Source organism: Haematobia irritans, chromosome 4, assembly GCF_050003625.1.
Source record: "Haematobia irritans isolate KBUSLIRL chromosome 4, ASM5000362v1, whole genome shotgun sequence".
NCBI classification, from domain to species: Eukaryota; Metazoa; Arthropoda; class Insecta; order Diptera; family Muscidae; genus Haematobia; species Haematobia irritans.
This window is the reverse complement of record NC_134400.1, coordinates 141,355,922-141,375,676: the sequence shown is the minus strand read 5'-3', so window position 1 is coordinate 141,375,676 and position 19,755 is coordinate 141,355,922. Positions and strand designations below refer to the sequence as shown.

At 37.4% G+C, this 19,755-nt stretch overlaps 1 protein-coding gene across 2 annotated transcripts; it reads left to right on the top strand.

Annotated features, from left to right (window-relative positions):
• Positions 1–632: 632 nt before the first annotated feature.
• Positions 633–19,755, top strand: MnM (myomesin and myosin binding protein). Of its 2 annotated transcripts, XM_075303320.1 has the most exons (4): positions 633–705; positions 1,098–1,160; positions 15,076–17,208; positions 17,309–19,755. In XM_075303320.1, exons 3-4 carry the CDS (start codon positions 15,213–15,215, stop codon positions 19,390–19,392), a joined length of 4,080 nt encoding a protein of 1,359 aa, XP_075159435.1. In that variant the 5' UTR covers positions 633–705; positions 1,098–1,160; positions 15,076–15,212; the 3' UTR covers positions 19,393–19,755. The 2 variants fall into 2 exon arrangements, with proteins under 2 accessions (XP_075159435.1, XP_075159434.1); XM_075303319.1 differs by having other exon boundaries at positions 654–1,160.

The following is a 19,755-nucleotide window of genomic DNA, read 5'->3' as shown; positions in this document are numbered from 1 at the left end:
ACACAGAACTTACATCGTCGTTATAACCGAATGTCCATTCCAAAGCAGACGTGCAAATTGGTCGTTAAAAGCAGATGGTCGCTAAAACCGGAGTCGTTCTAAGCGAATGCTTGCGCATGTACAAACTATTAAGAACCAAACTTGCTTTGAAAATTCGTCGTTATAAACGGATGGTCGTTATAACCGAGGTCGCTATAAATGAATTCTACTGTACTTTATATAGTCGAAAATCAATATTTAGAGGGAATGACAAACTTATTATACCCCCATCACCATTCTATGGTGGTTCAATTAAAATTTTAATTTTGCAAAATCTTGTCGATAGTTTTTTTTTCTGTGTATGTTACAAGAGCGATTTTGTTTTTTTGAAGGTGTGCGATTAAGACCAAAATTTAGAAAGAGAAAAAACTCATTCTCCATTCAAAAAAAAATCATTCAGAACATTCCATAGTATTTCGAATAGTAAACGTTTTACAAAATAAAACATCAAAACAACAAAAATTCTCTCTTCATCTCTTTTGAGAAATTTCACAAATGAAATATTCTCTTAAATTTCCTTGCGTCCGAAATGCGTTTTTCTTGCGATCTTTTCTTTGGTTTTTCCCCCATTATCGTCGTTCTTTCTCCCAGAGATAAGGTAATGGCCAAGTAGCCAGCAGCAATCGGTCCAATGGACGACGAGTAGTAGCCAGGCAGACAGGCAAAGTATGAAATAATTTTGAAAAGTGTGTTGCGTTGCTCGGTGTTCTTTGTATGGGATTATTTAACGCTCGCTCTGTGCCATCAACGAAAGCTAAGCAGAAAATAAATTATTGAAAATTATTAACCAAAAAAAAAGAAAATTTTCAAAAATCCTAAAATGAAGGAGTACACCTAACCTAATGAAAAAATTAAAAAAGAAAAAAAAAACAAATGGTTTAATCGAAGTTTCCCCAAAACGCAACGAAAAATTAATACTAAAACGAAAAAGTGCATTTTTAGATGAAGAAAAAAATTACGTAGTATAAAATTTAAGGTTCATTTTTGTTATAAAAAGAAATTTTTTGTATATATATTTAAAAATATATTCGAATAATTTTTTATGGGCAATCAACAAGGAAAATTACAACATCAAACTCAAAGTGGCCGGCCTAAGAAAAATGTCCATTGGAAATCAGCAGGTGAATTGACAAACACACACATACACATTGTCTTCAATTTTGAGTTTTTTTTTTTTATTCACTGTGAAAATTCCATATTTTATTTTCGTGTAATAGGGCAAAATTATTTTTTATATTCGACATAAAAAGCTAAAAACGTTAGTGGGAGCGCCAGACATGCGGTTATTTTTAGAACCATTTTCACACTCAAGTGGTTGACTTTGCATCTCGACACAACGTCAGCGTGTTTTGTTGTTGGTGCCTTATTGTCGTTGTATTCGTTTCGAAAATACCGACCATAAATAATTCGGAATAAAAATCTTTAAAAAAAGACTTCAGTGATAGATACTCTCTCAAAAGATATAGAAAACGAAACGCATACGAAGTGTAACACACGCGTGTTTGTAAGAAAAAATGAGCATATTTTTGTGAATGAATTCCTTGCTTTGACAGATTGGCGAGAGTGTTTTGGGCCTACCCTAAATAATGCGGTGGTTATGATTCAATTAAAAAATAACAACTGCAATATCATAAAAATGCGGAAATGACCTACAACAGATTCCAAGAAAAACAAGAAACAAATATGAAAATTCAAAGGGAAAATGAAAAAAAAAAAACAAGTATATACAGCAGTAAGTTCGTCCGGGCCGAATCTTAAATACCCACCACCATGAACCAAATATTAGGGTTTCCTTTGAAATTTCAGGAGGTCTTGAGGACTTGAGGACACTTCCCGAAGATAAATCTAAAGATTTCACCTATGAGGACTATATCAGATTCTGGATTTATAAGAACCATTTTTGTTTGAGTTTTAGAGGAATCATTAACATCTCTTGTAAGTGTGCAAGAAAAATGTAAAATAACGTCTTGATTTAAAATCTTAAATCTGTAGATTTTCACCCGAGAAGTAAAATCTGGAAATTTTACATTGAGTTTCAAGCAATTTTCATGATCAGTGCCCTCAAGAAGTGAAGTCGGTCTATATGGAGGCATTACCAAAAGGACCGATAAAAACTTAATCCGATACACGTTTTTGTGAGCCTAAAATACGAGAATATTTACAATTTTAGGCAAATCGGATAAAAACTACGGTTTCTAGAAACCCAAGGAGTTAAATCGGGAGATCGTTCTTATGGGGGCTATACTAAAATATGGACCGATACTCACCGTTTTCGGCACACCACTTTATGGCCCGAAAATACCTCTAGATTTCCAATTTCCGACAAATTGGATAAAAACTTCTGATTATAGAAGCCCAAGAAATAAAACCGAGATATCGGTCTATATGGGGGCTATACCAAAACATGGACCGATACTCGCCATTTTTGGCACACCTCTTTATGGTCATAAAATACCTCTAGATTTAAAATTTCAGGCAAATTGGATAAAAACTACAATTTCTATAAGCCCAAGACCCCAAATCGGGAGTTCGATTTATATGGGGACTATATCAAAACCTGGACCGGTATAGCCCATCTTCGAACTTGACCTGCCTGCAGACAAAAGACGAGTTTGTGCACAATTTCAGCACGATTGCTTCATTATTGAAAACTGTAGCGTGATTACAACAGACAGACTGACAGACGGACATCGTTATATCGTCTTAGAATTTCTCCCTGATCAATAATATATATATATATATATATATATATATATATATATATATATATATATATATATATATATATATATATATATATATATATATATATATATATATATATATATATATATATATATATATATATATATATATATATATATATATACTTTATATAGTCGGAAATCGATATTTCGATGTGTTACAAACGGAATGACAAACTTATTATACCCCGTCACCATTCTATGGTGGTGGGTATAAAAAGCTAATTATCCGATTTATTTGAAATATAAAGGGCACTTAATTTCTTGTGCCAGTTAGGGAACCATCCGGTATTCCGGTTTCTTCATTTGGTTTGATAACTTCACGAGCGGTCCATGTTAATAATTCTCCACATTTTGTACACTTCGAGTTAAAAAAATTAAAGTTTTCATTGAAGCTGATCCAGCGTTAAAAATTGGATACGCATTATCGGAGCAATTTTACTTCGCTTTTCCGAATTCACATTTGATCAAGTTTTATTAAAATTTTTAATCTAATACCGTTCGGAGAAATTTAAATGCACAATACATGAAACTCTTCCATAAGCCCGATTCTGCTTAATGACTATTAATGCTATGGGTGACACCACTTAGGTTAGGATAGTTTAAGTATAGTGGCAGCCCGATATTACAGGCTGACTTAGACAATTCAGTCCATAGTGATACCCCAGTGGTGAATTTCTCTCTTAGCACAGAGCTCTGCTCGATTCTACACCTAGAGAAGGAATATGATCACCTCAAACATATTTTAAGTGCAAAATGTTATATTTGGGTGGTGACCATGTAACATGGTTTTCGCAACCATGTTATTTTCTCGAAAATCATGTATCTGATTTCGGCAAGCAGGTTATATTTGACGAAAATATAACATTTTAGTGACAAACATGTTACATGGTCACCATACAAAAATAACATTTTGCTCTTGAAACATTGTCGAACACATTGTCCACTGGGCTACGTAGCTGTTATTGACATCAATAGACAATTATCGTTATAAGTTATATTTATATAGCATAGTTTGCGGCGCCCACGAGCCGATTAAACAAATTTTATTTAAGAGAAACATACATTTAGCTGGGACCGTGGAGCAGTGGTTGGTACGTCCGCCTTGCTTACCAAGGGTCCTGGGTTCGATCCCAAAAAATGTTTTATTTTTTACAAATATTCCGTATATTTTCGGAAGATTTCGAAAAGGTTTTCAACATTACATACTACTATATTACATTTTTACTATGCAACAGTAAAATGTGTGTCATTAAAGACTTAAGGAACAGTGCTTGATATAAACGAAATGGACTGTGTTGTTTGTTCAAAAATAATTTCTTTTATTGAAAAAAATTAAATTTTGTAACAAACGAATTTTTTGGTGATAAAAGTTTAAAATTTTCGAAGAAGTAGATGATGCTGATGAGGAATGTGGTAATTCCGAAACAGCTGTACATCCAACCATCTTGCAGTCTATAGGGTTTTGCCCAAATAAATTTGACAAGCATACTTTTCCTGGGTTGGTTAAGCTACACGTGTAGTTTAGTCAATGCATGGTTTTAAGCTGAGATCAAAAACACCAATAATATTTTCGAAGAAATTCAAAAAACTCCAACAAAAGAAAAACGTTTTCGGTACACGTTTTCCAAACGTTTTTTTTTTCTTTGGGTGTAGAGGGGATACTCCACCGTTGAAAAAGGTTTTGGTGTTTGGTCCAAATTGGGTTTGAACCCACGACCCTATGTATGCAAGACGGGCATGCCAACAATTGCACCATGAAGAGAAATGAACCACAGCTGAATGCAAAATGTTGTGTTGGTGCGGAACCATTATCTCCTTCCTTAATCTCAATAAAAGGTGGTGATTAATCCCACCAAACAGGCATATATAAAACAAGTAAGGAAAGTTTAAAGTCGGGCGGGGCCGACTATATTATACCCTGCACCACTTTGTAGATCTAAATTTTCGATACCATATCACATCCGTCAAATGTGTTGGGGGCTATATATAAACGTTTGTCCCAAATACATACATTTAAATATCACTCGATTTGGACAGAATTTGATAGACTTCTACAAAATCTATAGACTCAAAATTTAAGTTGGCTAATGCACTAGGGTGGAACACAATTTTAGTAAAAAAATATGGGAAACGTTTAAATCTGAAGCAAGTTTGAGGAAACTTCGCAAAAGTTTATTTATGATTTATCGCTCGATATATATGTATTAGAAGTTTACGAAAATTAGAGTCATTTTTACAACTTTTCGACTAAGCAGTGGTGATTTAACAAGGAAAATGTTGGTATTTTGACCATTTTTGTCGAAATCAGAGAAACATATATATGGGAGCTATATCTAAATCTGAACCGATTTCAATCAAATTTGGCACACATGACTAAAGGGTGATACGGTCAAAATTTGGTCAATATAAACTTGACATATTTCTTTCAATTTTGCATTTAAAAAACCTGAATACCCCTCATTTTGAAGGTGTGTGTGTGAAGAATGTTGCTCCTATTTTGATTTTGGAATTCACTCTTCAGTTGTCAAAATGCCGTCCAAGCAAGAAGAGCATCGTATCAAAATTTTGCTCGCGCATCGCGAAAATCCGAGCTACTCGCGCAAAGCTGGCAAAATCGCTAAAAGTTGCCAAATCAACCGTTACAAATGTAATTAAAGTGTTCGGGGAACGTTTGTCGACAGCCAGGAAGTCTGGATCGGGGGGAAATCGAAAACCGGAAGCCGCTGAGACGACAAAGAGAGTTGCCGGTAGTTTCAAGCGAAACCCTAACCTCTCTCTCCGAGATGCCGCATATAAGCTGGGTGTATCGTCTACAACCGTGCATCGAGCCAAAAAACGAGCCGGACTATCGACTTACAAGAAGGTAGTGACTCCAAATCGCGATGATAAACAAAATACGACGGCCAAAGCGCGATCCCGGAGGCTGTACACGTCGATGCTGACGAAGTTTGACTGCGTGGTAATGGACGACGAAACCTACGTCAAAGCCGACTACAAGCAGCTTCCGGGACAGGAGTTTTATACGGCAAAAGGAAGGGGAAAGGTAGCAGATATTTTCAAGCACATAAAACTGTCAAAGTGCGCAAAGAAATATCTGGTTTGGCAAGCCATCTGTGCCTGTGGCTTGAAAAGCAGCATTTTCATAGCTTCCGGGACTGTCAACCAAGAAATTTACGTGAAAGAGTGTTTGAATAAACGTCTGCTACCTTTCCTGAAGAAACACGGTTGTTCCGTACTGTTTTGGCCGGATTTGGCATCTTGCCATTACGGTAAAAAGGCCATGGAGTGGTACGCCGCCAACAACGTGCAGGTGGTTCCCAAGGACAAGAACCCTCCCAACACGCCAGAGCTCCGCCCAATTGAGAAATACTGGGCTATTGTCAAGCGGAACCTAAAGAAGACCAAAAAAAACTGCTAAGGACGAGCAGCAGTTCAAGGCAAACTGGCTTTCTGCGGCGAAGAAGGTGGACAAGGTGGCTGTACAAAATCGGATGGCAGGTGTCAAGCGTGAGGCCCGGCAATTTGGATTTGGAAAAGCGAAAGCCTAACTGAATATTTTTCCTGAATTTTATACTAATTGAACTTGAAAAAGAAATTTAATTTGATTTTTTAAACCGATTTACACGCTTTTCCCTTGACCAAATCACCCTTTCACCCAAATCACCGTATCACCCTTTATATTACTAATTGCACTCCTAGTGCAAAATTTCAACCAAATTGGGCCAAAACTCTGGCTTCTGGGGCCATATAAGTCCATATCGGGCGAAAAATATATATGGAAGCTATATCTAAATCTGAACCGATTTCAATCAAATTTGGCACACATAGCTACAATGCTAAATCTACTCCCTGCGCAAAATTTCAACCAAATTTGGCCAAAACTCTGGCTTTTAGGACCGTATTAGTCCATATCGGGCGAAAGATATATATGGGAGCTATATCTAAATCTGAACCGATTTCAATCATATTTTGCACACTAGACTATACTACTAATTGTACTCCTAGTGCAAAATTTCTTCCAAATCAATAGGGTTCTATTCTGACCCAAATTAGGAACATGTGCCAAATTTGAAGGCGATAGGACTTAAATTACGATCTAGACTTTGATCACAAAAATGTGTTCACAGACAGACGGACGGACGGACGGAAATGGTTATATCGACTCAGGGACCCACCCTGAGCATTATTGCCAAAGACACCATGTGTCTATCTCGTCTCCTTCTGGGTGTTACAAACATATGCACTAACTTATAATACCCTGTTCCACAGTGTGGCGCAGGGTATAAATATGGGAAACGTTTAAATCTGAAGCAAGTTTATGTAAACTTCGCAAAAGTTTATTTATGATTTATCGCTCGATATATATGTATTAGAAGTTTACGAAAATTAGAGTCATTTTTACAACTTTTCGACTAAGCAGTGGCGATTTAACAAGGAAAATGTTGGTATTTTGACCATTTTTGTCGAAATCAGAGAAACATATATATGGGAGCTATATCTAAATCTGAACCGATTTCAATCAAATTTGGCACACATGACTAAATATATTACTAATTGCACTCCTAGTGCAAAATTTCTACCAAATTGGGCCAAAACTCTGGCTTCTGGGGACATATAAGTCCATATCGGGCGAAAAATATATATGGAAGCTATATCTAAATCTAAACCGATTTCAATCAAATTTGGCACACATAGCTACAATGCTAAATCTACTCCCTGTGCAAAATTTCAACCAAATTGGGCCAAAACTCTGGCTTTTAGGACCGTATTAGTCCATATCGGGCGAAAGATATATATATGAGCTATATCTAAATCTGAACCGATTTCAATCAAATTTTGCACACTAATTTCTTCCAAATCAATAGGGTTCTATTCTGACCCAAATTAGGAACATGTGCCAAATTTGAAGGCGATAGGACTTAAATTGCGATCTAGACTTTGATCACAAAAATGTGTTCACAGACAGACGGACGGACGGACAGACGGACATGGTTATATCGACTCAGGGACCCACCCTGAGCATTATTGCCAAAGACACCATGTGCCTATCTCGTCTCCTTCTGGGTGTTACAAACATATGCATTAACTTATAATACCCTGTTCCACAGTGTGGCGCAGGGTATAATAAAATGTTGTTCTTTTCTGACTTACACTGCCGTATAAAGAGGGGCGTGAGCGTTTATCTTTATTAGTTTCTGGGATATGGGGTTTACAAAATATTTTAAATATATACATGAGCTTTTGTGAAGGTTTAGGAAACACCACAGTTTTCTCTAAAACAAACTCGTGTTGAAATTTTTATTCGCATCCATCTTCATTCATTCAATAGTATTCAATTTTTGGCGAATAGCTATGGAAATCATTTTTTTTTCTCTCAGCAGTTTTCTATGCGATTATGCGTAAATGAGCATCCAAAAATATGATGTCAGACAAATAACAAAGATAATATATTTTAATAAAACTATCAAAAGAGATTTTAAGAGAAATTCTTTGTGGTCCGTGTAAAGAAATTGAAGTATCGTAGAAGAGCACCATCACACATAAAGAGAAATATCGTATTCTCTCATTTTCCCCATTTTCATTTTGTTTACCAATTTTGTTTAGATTTTCTTGTTTTGCTTGTCCAATGATTGCTTTCAAATAAGCATCTATACACATATACATAGATATGCATATTAGTATTAGTCTTTTGTTTTTCCCTTTTGTGAAATTCGTTTAGCAGGAAGGTATTTAGGTTAAAATTACTTTCTAGGTACAATGCGACTACTACTAATACAGCTCATTGTTGACTCATAAGGTACTGCTTATAATATTGGCTTTGACCCAGATACGATTTGCTTATACCTTTTCAATCTTAAATCGATCCTTATGCTAAAAATGACACAATGGAATAAAAAATGTGACATGAAACATATGCAAAATATAGCAATCCTAAGGTCAAGAAAGGTTATGGATAATATGAAAATGTATTCGATTTTATAAAAAAGAAAAGTGTTAATTATTGCAAATCCATTTTACAGATGAAGTAAAAACAAATACTACTTACCAATGGCATTTGTGCAATACACACAGTACAATTGTAAGCTTGGGAATAATGGCTTACCATTAATGCACTTTTTCTGGTATTGATATATGTTACATCAGTTTTTCATGAATACTAACAAATAGTAAATATACTGTTACGTTTTTATTTTGAGGCGTATTTAATTACCCGATAATTAAAACACAGTTCTTTTCAAATAACGACAATCTACAATTTATTGGTGTAACTGATTGGTTTCACTTATTTTCTCTACGATGTGTACTATAAACTTTAGCTTACACACAAAAAAATTTTTTTCTGATTCAATCACCAAATTAATTGATCCAATTAATTTTTTAATTGAAATGTCTTCAATCACTTAAATGATAGTATCAATCACAGTTTTAATTGGGCATAGAAAAAATTCTTGATTAAAAAATTAATTGATTTTTCAGAAAAATTCAATTAATTTTTTAATTGATTCAATTAAAAATTTAATTGATGTTGATTGCAAAACTCAATTAATTTATTAATTAAAAAAGGTAACTATTTTTAATTACTTTCTGAATTGACTTAGAGTTTTTATTTGGATTAACAAATGATTGTTTGAAATATATTTTTAATTAAAAATTAAAAAAAAAGTTAATTGTATCAATTAATTTTTTAATTAAAAATTTTAAAATTTTCAATCATTGACTTAATTAACTTAATGTTTCTATCATGATTAAAAAGTTAATTGTATCAATTAATTTATTAATTGAAAAAAATTTCAACTTCAATTAACTTTTTAATTGGAAATATTTTAGTGATAGTTTTTTCTGTGTACGACTGACTTCACTGCTCCCTCCGCCAGGGGCTTATATACCATGATTTGACGATTTCGAAAATTCTGGATAGTCTGTCCTACAACCATCTAGAACTATCTTGATACAATTTATCTAACACCACATATTCAACTGGTTATCTTCATTGCCTACAGCCATCTGGAATGTTCTATCGGGGTTATTTTACAGGTGATATGGCACACATACTTTTAGGCTTATGCTAATAATCTAGTGCATTCTACTAGATTAGGTAGATGTCGTGCAGGCATAACATAAGTCAATAAGTAAAACAAAAGGCGTTACTTTTACAATGAACGATTGGAAACACAAAAGATGTTTAAGTACTAGAAAATAAAGAAATGACTCTAACAAGTTATGACGTAATTTTATCGTTACAATTTGAAATTTAAATTAACGTAAACTAATTTAAATAAACTTAAATCTAGAAATATCACATTCGTAACAATACTCTATTGTTTTTCAGCTCACCGTAGATGGCGCCATGTAAACAAACGTCGTCAAAATATGCTGGAAGTTTTTCTTTTAAGCATCCAGTGCATTCATTTCACATTAGTTCCCCAGATATTATGCTAATTCACTTCTTGGGATTTCATTTGAAAAATAAGAACAAAATAAAACATTTTCTTTATATTTTTGCGCTAAGCAATGGCTTCCCTAAATATGCTAGCATATACAGAGCGGCTCATATGTGATTCAGCAAAGTAAAACGCCATTTTTATACCCTCCACCATGGGATGGGGGTACAGTATGTCAAGAAAGTGTTTTGACAATAGGTTAAAAATTATGTTTTGTTCCAAAATTAAATATAATGAAATTTAAAAAAATATTTTATTATGTATTTTGCAAAGTATACATACGTACACAGCATTGCTGCAAAAAAATAAAATATTTAATATTTCAATCATTTCTGGAATTTGAAATATTTGGCAATGTCAAAAGACTTTCTTGACATACTGTATATTAACTTTGTCATTCCGTTTGTAACAAATCGAAATATTGCTCTAAGACCCCATAAAGTATATATATTCTGGGTCGTAGTGAAATTCTGAGGCGGTCTGAGCATGTCCTGTCTGTTGAAATCACGCTAACTTCCGAACGAAACAAGCTATCGACTTGAAACTTGGCACAAGTAGTTGTTATTGACGTAGGTCAGATGGTAATGCAAATGGGCTATATCGGTCCACTTTTACGTATAGCCCCCATATAAACGGACCCCCAAATTTGGCTTGCGGACCCTTTAAGAGAAGCAAATTTTATCCGATCCGGCTGAAATTTGGTACATGGTGTTAGTATATGGTCTCTAACAACCATGCAAAAATTGGTCTACATCAGTCCATAATTATATATAGCCCCCATATAAACCGATCCCCCGATTTGGCTTTCGGAGCCTCTTGGAAGACCAAAATTCATCTGATTCAGTTGAAATTTGGTACGTGGTGTTAACATATGGCCTCAAACACCCATGCAAAAATTGGTCGAAATCGGTCCATAATTATATATAGTCCCCATATAAACCGATCCCCAGATTTGACCTCCGGAGCCCCTTGGAAGAGCGAAATTCATCCGATTCAGTTGAAATTTGGTACGTGATGTTAGTATATGGTATCCAACAACCATGCAAAAATTGGTCGAAATCGGTCCATAATTATATATAGTCCCCATATAAACCGATCCCCAGATTTGACCTCCGGTGCCTTTTGGAGAAGCAAAATTCATCCGATCTGGTTGAAATTTGGTACGTGGTGGTAGTATATGATATTTAACAACCATGCCAAAAGTGGTGGTAAACCGATCCCGAGATTTGGTTTTGGAGCCTTTTGGAGGAGCAAATTTCATCCGATTCGGTTGAAATTTGGTACATTGTGCTAGTATTTGGCCGTTAACAACCATGCCTAACTAGGTCCATATCGGTCTATAGTTATATATAGCCCTCAGATAAATCGATCCCCAATCACACAAAAATTGGTCCATATCAAGTTCATAATTGTATATAGCCCCCATATAAGCGACCCCCATATTTCAATTCTGGCTCTCTACGTGCCGTGCAAAAGCCCATATCGATTCGTAATTATTTGTAGACTTACAAATAATTGTCTAATATATACCACGTATGGACTAACTCACAATTTAGAAAACGATGTTAAGATACCCAACCCAACCCAAGTAATTCGATTGTGGATGACAGTCTTTCGTAGAAGTTACTACGCAATCCATGGTGGAGGGTACATAAGATTCGGCCTGGCCGATTTTACGGCCGTATATACCTGGTTTTAAATGTTTTATTAAATTTATTCAAAAGTAAAATAACATCAAATTTTATAAGCAGTTTAGATTTTTGTTGATTGCCTATATTTGGCATGAATTATGGCCTTAAGACAGCCGACAAACATGCTGCCCAAAAGTGGTTCTGTGGTATGTTCCCGGCAAAGCGCCCTCTTGAGATGGTCGACACTAATCATACTCTCCCAAATGCACCCGGCGCAAAAGTCCAACTGATTGAGGTCCGGAGATTTTGGTAGCCAATCGGCGGTTTACCCTAAAAAATCGCTTCTGTAAAATATACTTGCAGCAAAAACAGCGTCGCCAAAACAAATAGTGAAAATGTCCTTATTGGATCCGGAAGTGGTGCAAAATTGGCACAGAAGCCATAAATTTAACATGGATTTGTCATAGGACGGATGTCCCCCATTTCAACAACCGTTGCACTGAATTTGCATCACTTCTTAAAGTGTGATCTGAATTCAGTGTTTTCGATGTCAATTAAAACAAGTACAGCAGTAAGTTCGGCCGGGCCAAAGGAGTTAAATCGGTCTATATATATATGCCTTACCAAATGGACCGCTAAAAATAAATGCGTTACAGATTTTTCAGCGTCTAAAATACCAGTATATTTACATTTTCGGGCAAATCGTATAAAGAAGTAAAATCGGGAGATTTGTCTATATGGGGGCTATACCAAAACATGGACCGATACAGACCATTTTCGACACACCTCTTTATGGTCCTAAGATACCTCTAGATTTGTAATTTCGGGCAAATTGGATAAAAACTACGGATTCTAGAAGCCCAAGAAATAAAGTCGGGAGATCGGTCTATATGCGGGCTATACCAAAAACATAGACCGATAGGCACCATTTACGACCCACCTATATGTGATCTTAAAATACCTCTACGTTTTCAATTTCAAGCAAATCGGATAGAAAATATAGTTTCTAGACGCCCAAGAAGTAAAATCGGGAGATCTATATGGGGGCTATTCCAAACCATGGACCGATACACCCCAATTTCGGCACACCTATTTGTGGTCATAAAATACTTCTAGATTTCAAATTTCAGATAAATCGGATAGTAAATACAGTTTCTAGAAGCCCAAGAAATAAAATCGGGAGATCGGTCTATATGGGATCTATATCAAAACATGGACGGAAAAGGACCCACAGGACGACACACCTCTTTATGGTCCCAAAATGCCTCTAGATTTTCATTTTCAGGCAAATCGGATAGTAAATACAGTTTCTAGAGGCCCACGAAATAAAATCGGGAGATCGGTCTATATGGGGGCTATACCAAAACTTGGACCGATAACGCCATTTTCGACAAACCAATTTATGGTCCTAAAATACCTCATAATTTTCATTTTCAGGCAAATCGGAAAGAAAATACAGTTTCTAGACGCCCAAGAAGCAAGATCGGGGGACTGGTCTATATGGGCGCTATACCAAAACATGGCACCATTTTCCACACCTTTTTATAGTCCTAAAATACATCTAGATTTTCAATTTCAGGTAAATTGAATAAAAACTACGGTTTTTATAAGCCCAAGACCCCAAGTCGGGAGGTCGGTTTATATGCGGACTATATCAAAAATTGGACCGATATAGCCCATCTTCGAACTTGACCTGCCTACAAAGAGAAAACGAATCTCTGCCAAATTTCAGGACGATAGCGCCATTATTGAAGGCTGTAGCGTGATTAAAACAGACAGACGGACATGCTTACATCGATCAAGAATATATATTAGAGCTGGACCGAAGCGGGTTTTTTTGGCTGAAGCCGAAACCGATGTTCGGCAAAAAATCAATAATCGGCCGAAGCCGATTATTTTCCTGCAATTTGTAATTAAAGAAATTTGGTGTGTTTTAGTTCAATATTAGAATATTTTTTCAACAAATGCATAAATACAACAATAAAAGGTAATTCTGTCCAGTAGTTTGATACCATAATGACAAAAATAATTTTTATATTTTTTTTTATACTTGGAGTTTCGAACGAGACAAATTCAACACTTGGACAAATCAATATCAAATAAATTATTCAAAAAGCTTCGGCATCGGTCAATCGGCCTCTTGACCCCGAAGGTCGATTCGTGGCCGATTATCGATTTTTAGCCGAAGCCGACTTCGGTCAAGCTCTAATATATATACTTTTATAGTCGGAAATCGATATTTCGATATGTTACAAACGTAATGACAAACTTATACCCCCATGACCACTCTATGGTGTTGGGTATAAAAATTTGTGCTATTTTGCCAAATAAATAAGTTTTCTAATTTTTTATGATTTTTAATGCATTCTAACGCTTATCTGAAAGATTTGATTTCAAATATTTTCAAACATCGCGATTTTTCTAGAATGGATTTGGCATTTCTTCGACCAAATTTTAATTAAAGGTACCATTTTATTAAATTTTACTCTGTTTTCAACCCATTTGAAACAAAAAAAGTTACAATTACCCGTTAAAAATATGGAAAAATGAATTAAAAGAACTTCCTTTATAGTTAAAATAAAGAATATATTTGGGAGGACATATTTTGAAGTGCTCTTAAAGTTGTGACTTTAGAACAACGTAGCGTGATTACAACACATTCTGCTTCAAGCATATATATTTTCAAGGTTTGTCCAAACAAAATAAATTCTGTAATTGATCACTTTCGTGCAAACCATCCAATTCAGTGGGTCTTTCCAGTCTCTCGTTTTTTGTGCGTCGATGGCTTCAGTTCACGAACAAGTTTTCTTCCACTGCGGCTTTCATTTAAATCTGGCCTTCACATTTCGGATCATTTCTGCCGTTGTTAAATTTTTTTTGTCAATATTTTGGATGCGATTAAACATTGCCATTACGACGGTAACGAGAAAGGGTACGACAAATAAAAGATTTATTTATACATCTCAATGTGGCTAGCACTTGCGGTTTTCCAGCACTATGGCGCTTGATTTCCATCACGAATGACTTTATTTCTGAATGCAATACATCAAAATGCTGTCAAAAACCTGTCACTACAATAAATGCACATTTACAATGTTCTGCTAAGCGTAGTACTAAAATCACGATTTCGAACGCAAAATATGGAGTATTCACAGTGATTAAAAATCAATTCTACACTTTAATTCATTTTATTTCATATTAATATTTTTTTTACAGAGCGTCCCTCCCCGCCAGGGCGACCCCTATTAATAGCAGTCTCCGAACAACAACCCGACGTTGTTAGCTTACGATGGGAACGTCCAAGACTCGATGGAGGTTCTCCCATTACCGGCTACATTGTCGAACATCGTCGCATGGGCTCACCACATTGGGTGAAAGCTACCCCAATACCCGTTAATAATTGTGAAGTTTCCATCAGTGGTCTGGAACCAGGATGGCGTTATCAATTCCGTGTTTTTGCCGAAAATATTGTTGGACGATCCGATCCCAGTGATTTGTCGGATGTGCTAACCGTAACACTACAACGTAATGCTATTAGTGTGCCACGCTTTATTGACGAACTGCAGGATATGCATGCTGTTGAGGACGAACGAATGGAATTTCGTGTGAAATTCCTTGGTCAACCACCGCCGGAAATCAATTGGTTCAAAGACGGCTATGAAATCTTCAGTAGTAGACGAACGAAAATTGTTAACGATACCGACGCTAGTGTCTTGATCATACATCAGGTGGCATTGACCGATGAGGGTGAAATCAAGTGCACGGCGACTAATCGAGCTGGTCATGTCGTAACGAAGGCTAGACTCTTTGTACAAGCTCCGCCTAAGATACGTCTGCCACGTACCTATGAAGATGGCCTTATCGTGGAGGCCGAAGAGGTGTTACGCCTGAAAGTTGGTATAGCGGGTCAACCTTTGCCTCAGATAACCTGGCTGCATGAGGGTGAGGCTATAGCCAACAGCGGAAGATTTGAGATTATCAATACCGACAAGAATTCCATGTTGAAAATCGATAATGTCCAACGGGATGATCGGGGCGAGTATAGCATCAAGGCCTCGAATAAATTAGGCGAGGATGTTAGCTCGTTTTTGGTTACTGTCACTGCACGTCCCAATCCCCCTGGGAAGGTGAGGTTAAACATGTCCTTCGGCAAATCGGCTACTCTGTCATGGACAGCCCCTATTGATGACGGAGGCTGCAAGATAGGCAACTATATAGTCGAATATTTTCGTATTGGCTGGAATGTTTGGCTTAAAGCGGCAACAACACGCTCTCTTAGTACTACCCTACATGATTTGATTGAGGGTTCGGAATATAAGTTCCGAGTGAAAGCGGAAAATCCTTACGGCGTTAGCGATCCCAGTGAAGAGTCTGATGTACTTTTCATACCAGATCCCAAACGGGGTATTACGAAACCCAGTTCTGAGGTAAAACTTAATGAGGATCCCAATAGACCTGTACCTCCTCGGCGAAAGACACTATCGCCATCCAGACCAACCGTGGACGCGGCCACCGAAACTCTTGGGCGTTTTTCACCAAAAACGGATCGTAAGATAAGGCCTCAAGTATTCGACAGTGAAGATTTGCACCGTGAAATGTCATATGGAACTGCAATGGGTAAAACTCCCTCACCTTTGACTTCTACCGACGCAATTAATAAGCAACCCAGTAGCATTCCGAACAATTTGACCTTGAACATCGAAGCTGCTATCGGTAGAGAAGGGCGATCACCACAACGTTCACCCACAACAACGAAGAAACCAGTCTTCCTGCAAAGCATTTTGAAACCCAAAGAATTACCGATGTCTTCCAAAACACCGACGCCGTCAACGCCCACCACAGAACCTGTAGCCGAGAATTCAACGATTGTTGATTTCATGAAAACTCGCAACCGTAATGTTACTCCCAATCATGATGAGGATTTAATGAGGCCCATTAAGTCATCTTCATCTGCCGCAAATACTGCAAAAACTTCTGCTCCTTATGCCGGCTTACAAGCTCTGGGCCCTGCAGCCCAAAATGCATCAACATTGGCTATGGCAATAGCCACATCTTCTCTAGGCCAAGATACCGATCTAAAGTTTGCTGGAATGCGTGAAGTGAAAAATGGAAATAGTAGCAGTACCACAACTCCAACAACCCCAACAATAGAAATAAGTGCTCCTCCAAAAGTTACAGTGACTACAGTTACCACTCCCACGTCACCTATATCGGTGACCACCACCTCCTTGGCATCCCAAAATCCAATTCGCAAAATGTCAAATACCGATAAGCATGACGATGTGCACACCAGCAACGAATTCATGCTTGTTGTATTCGACAAGAATAGCAAGGTCAACGATAAAGACAGTAAGTGTCGTCTTCCCATCCACTCCACCACGCTCTCTATATTTCCCCGCGAACTTTTGTTCTAGAATTCCTACTAATTCCATCTAACTTCTCTTTTCAGAGCAAGATTCCTTCGAATTGGATCTAGAGGATGCCATACAACCTCCCCCTATCTCCATATCGGCTCCTGATTTAGCTTTGCTGGAATATTCCACCCTGCATACCTTCCCTATGCGACGTTCGGTAAGCTCTACGGAATTGCTCTACGAAAGGGCCATGGCCCGCTTTTACGAAGCTGTTGAGCTGGAGGAAGCTGAAAAAGCACGTAAATTAAAGGTATCCCAAGACAAATTGGCTGCGCCGGCCAATGTCCGCAAGCGCTTAGGTTCCATGACCGAAGCTGAAAGACTATCGTTTGAAAAACGTAGTGAGATGAGGAGACAATCGGCGGACATTACTCAGGACATTAAGACTCTACATAAATGGAACTCAAAGGAAAACGTAACTGACATCAAAGCCACACCACGTAAGATGCCTCAAATGCTAAGCAAGCGTCAGGAAAGCCAAGAAAGTGGCGAGGTCAGCGATGATTATCGAGTACGAAGAGAAGATAGTTACGATATCGGTTCAGACTATACGGAAAGTACAGCATCGTCGGATGAAGACTCCATAGAAAAGTTCAAAATGGAGTTAATGGCGCGAACTCGTTCGCCCACACCACGAGAGCTAGAGACTTATCATCCACGTGACATGTCGGCAGGAGTTTTCACTCCCTATCGAGCTCCAACACCTAATGAGGCAGCATTGGTATTGACAAGACCAGTCCCCTTACCAAGCCCGGATTTTGTACCAAAACCTATTTTGAAAAGACCCTCATATGAGAATGTCCTACAAGCCGATCCATCCAACAATGATACTTCCAATACCTCAAAGACAAATGCTAATTCCCATGATAAGCTAGACATCGCCAAGGGTATAAAGTCCTTCTTTAAAAGGGACAAGCGTTCGGCCACTGAAAAAAATACAGAGGAAAATGAAATGATATCTAATCCTCAGGAGAAAACCAACGCCTCCTTGTTAAAAGCTGAAGCCGATGCGAAGCGGAAGTCCAAAGAAGAGGAGGAGGAACGAAAGCGAAAAGAAGCCGAACGCATTATGCTCGAAGAAGCCCACGCTGCAGTGGACCACTACAGTGAATTGGTGCAGCAAGTCAGCACAACTAAGAAATATCACACGCCCATATACATGGATCAGGAGGAGTTGAAAAAGATTGCTGAGAAAGCCAAACAAGATGGAGTACTGGACGATGAGGACGACGAAAATGCTGAATACAATCAACACAAAGCAAGGCGTTCGCAAAGTCCCGATATTGGTTTGGTGCCACCGGTGAGCAACAAGCCAAGATTATCAATATCAGAACGAGGTCAAATGGTACATGTTCGTGAAACAGCCAGTGACATGTCCATGAAACAGGTTCAATACCAAGGATCCGAACCAGAAACCCCAAGCGAGCGGAATACACCGTTGTCATTCACAGTTCCAAGTCTCAATAAACCCGAAACACCTCCTGTATTATCTACACCGCCGCCATTACATTCACCCCCAACGCCACCGGTGGATGAGTGCGAAACTATCAGCACTGTAATAAGTGAAACTGTGGAAGAACGTCCCGATTCTAGAGGTCGAACACGTTTGGTTAAGGTTAAACGCGTTCTCAGAAAAAGAGTTCCTTCGGGTACCCGCTCTCGCGATACCTCTCTCAGTAGGCCAGCCTCGAGTATAGGTTCAGCATATGAACCATTGGCATCCGTCACAACAAGACCCCTATCCACAACAAGAAGATCTGCTACAACTGAATCAAGATCACCCGGTCCTATTGGCAGAAGACCTTTAATAGTTGATACTAAAGCGAACTCACTGGACGGGAAAAACCAAAAGGCTTCGCCCTTGATATCATCTTCACACGAATCAGTAGAAGTGGCCACCCATCCTCCCACGCCCATAAGCGATGAAGAGGCCCAAGAGAAAGTTCGTTCTGCCATATCCTATTCCACCGATATGGTTCTCTTCATTGTCGCCTGTTATTTCTATCTATTCAAAGACGCAAGGCTAGTTTTGCCCATATTGGCTCTAATGATATATCGCCAATTGGGTGAGGCGATTAATAAATGCATACCTAGTTGGTTGAGGCGCAAAAAAGAATAACCGCCTCGACAACACTAGGGGAAGTGAGATTTGTAGTTTTAAGGATTTTTTTTAAAGATATCTGTATAAATGATTTTACTACCAATGATTCAAATATAAGCGGAATTGGATTTAAGGCTTCATAAATCGACCCATACATATATCCTTTATTTTTCTTGCTGGTATCAATTTAAGTATGCATGTATTGTTCAACAGAAAAAATATTTATTATAAAATTAAATTATTTCGTATAGATTTCTATCATGACACATCAATTCGATTGACATCATGTTTCTCGTATACGTTATTAAAAACAAAAAGTCTCCCAACAAATTATTTATTATTATTTATAAATAAACTTTACTTTAAATTTAAAAAAAACAA

Excerpts from the sequence above, each read along its gene's own strand:
- MnM (XM_075303319.1), top strand. The coding sequence starts at position 1,082 with ATGGGCAATCAACAAGGAAAATTACAACATCAAACTCAAAGTGGCCGG. Across the intron at positions 1,161-15,075 it reads TGTCCATTGGAAATCAGCAG|AGCGTCCCTCCCCGCCAGGG; the intron begins GTGAATTGACAA and ends TTTTTTTTACAG. Across the intron at positions 17,209-17,308 it reads CAAGGTCAACGATAAAGACA|AGCAAGATTCCTTCGAATTG; the intron begins GTAAGTGTCGTC and ends TTCTCTTTTCAG.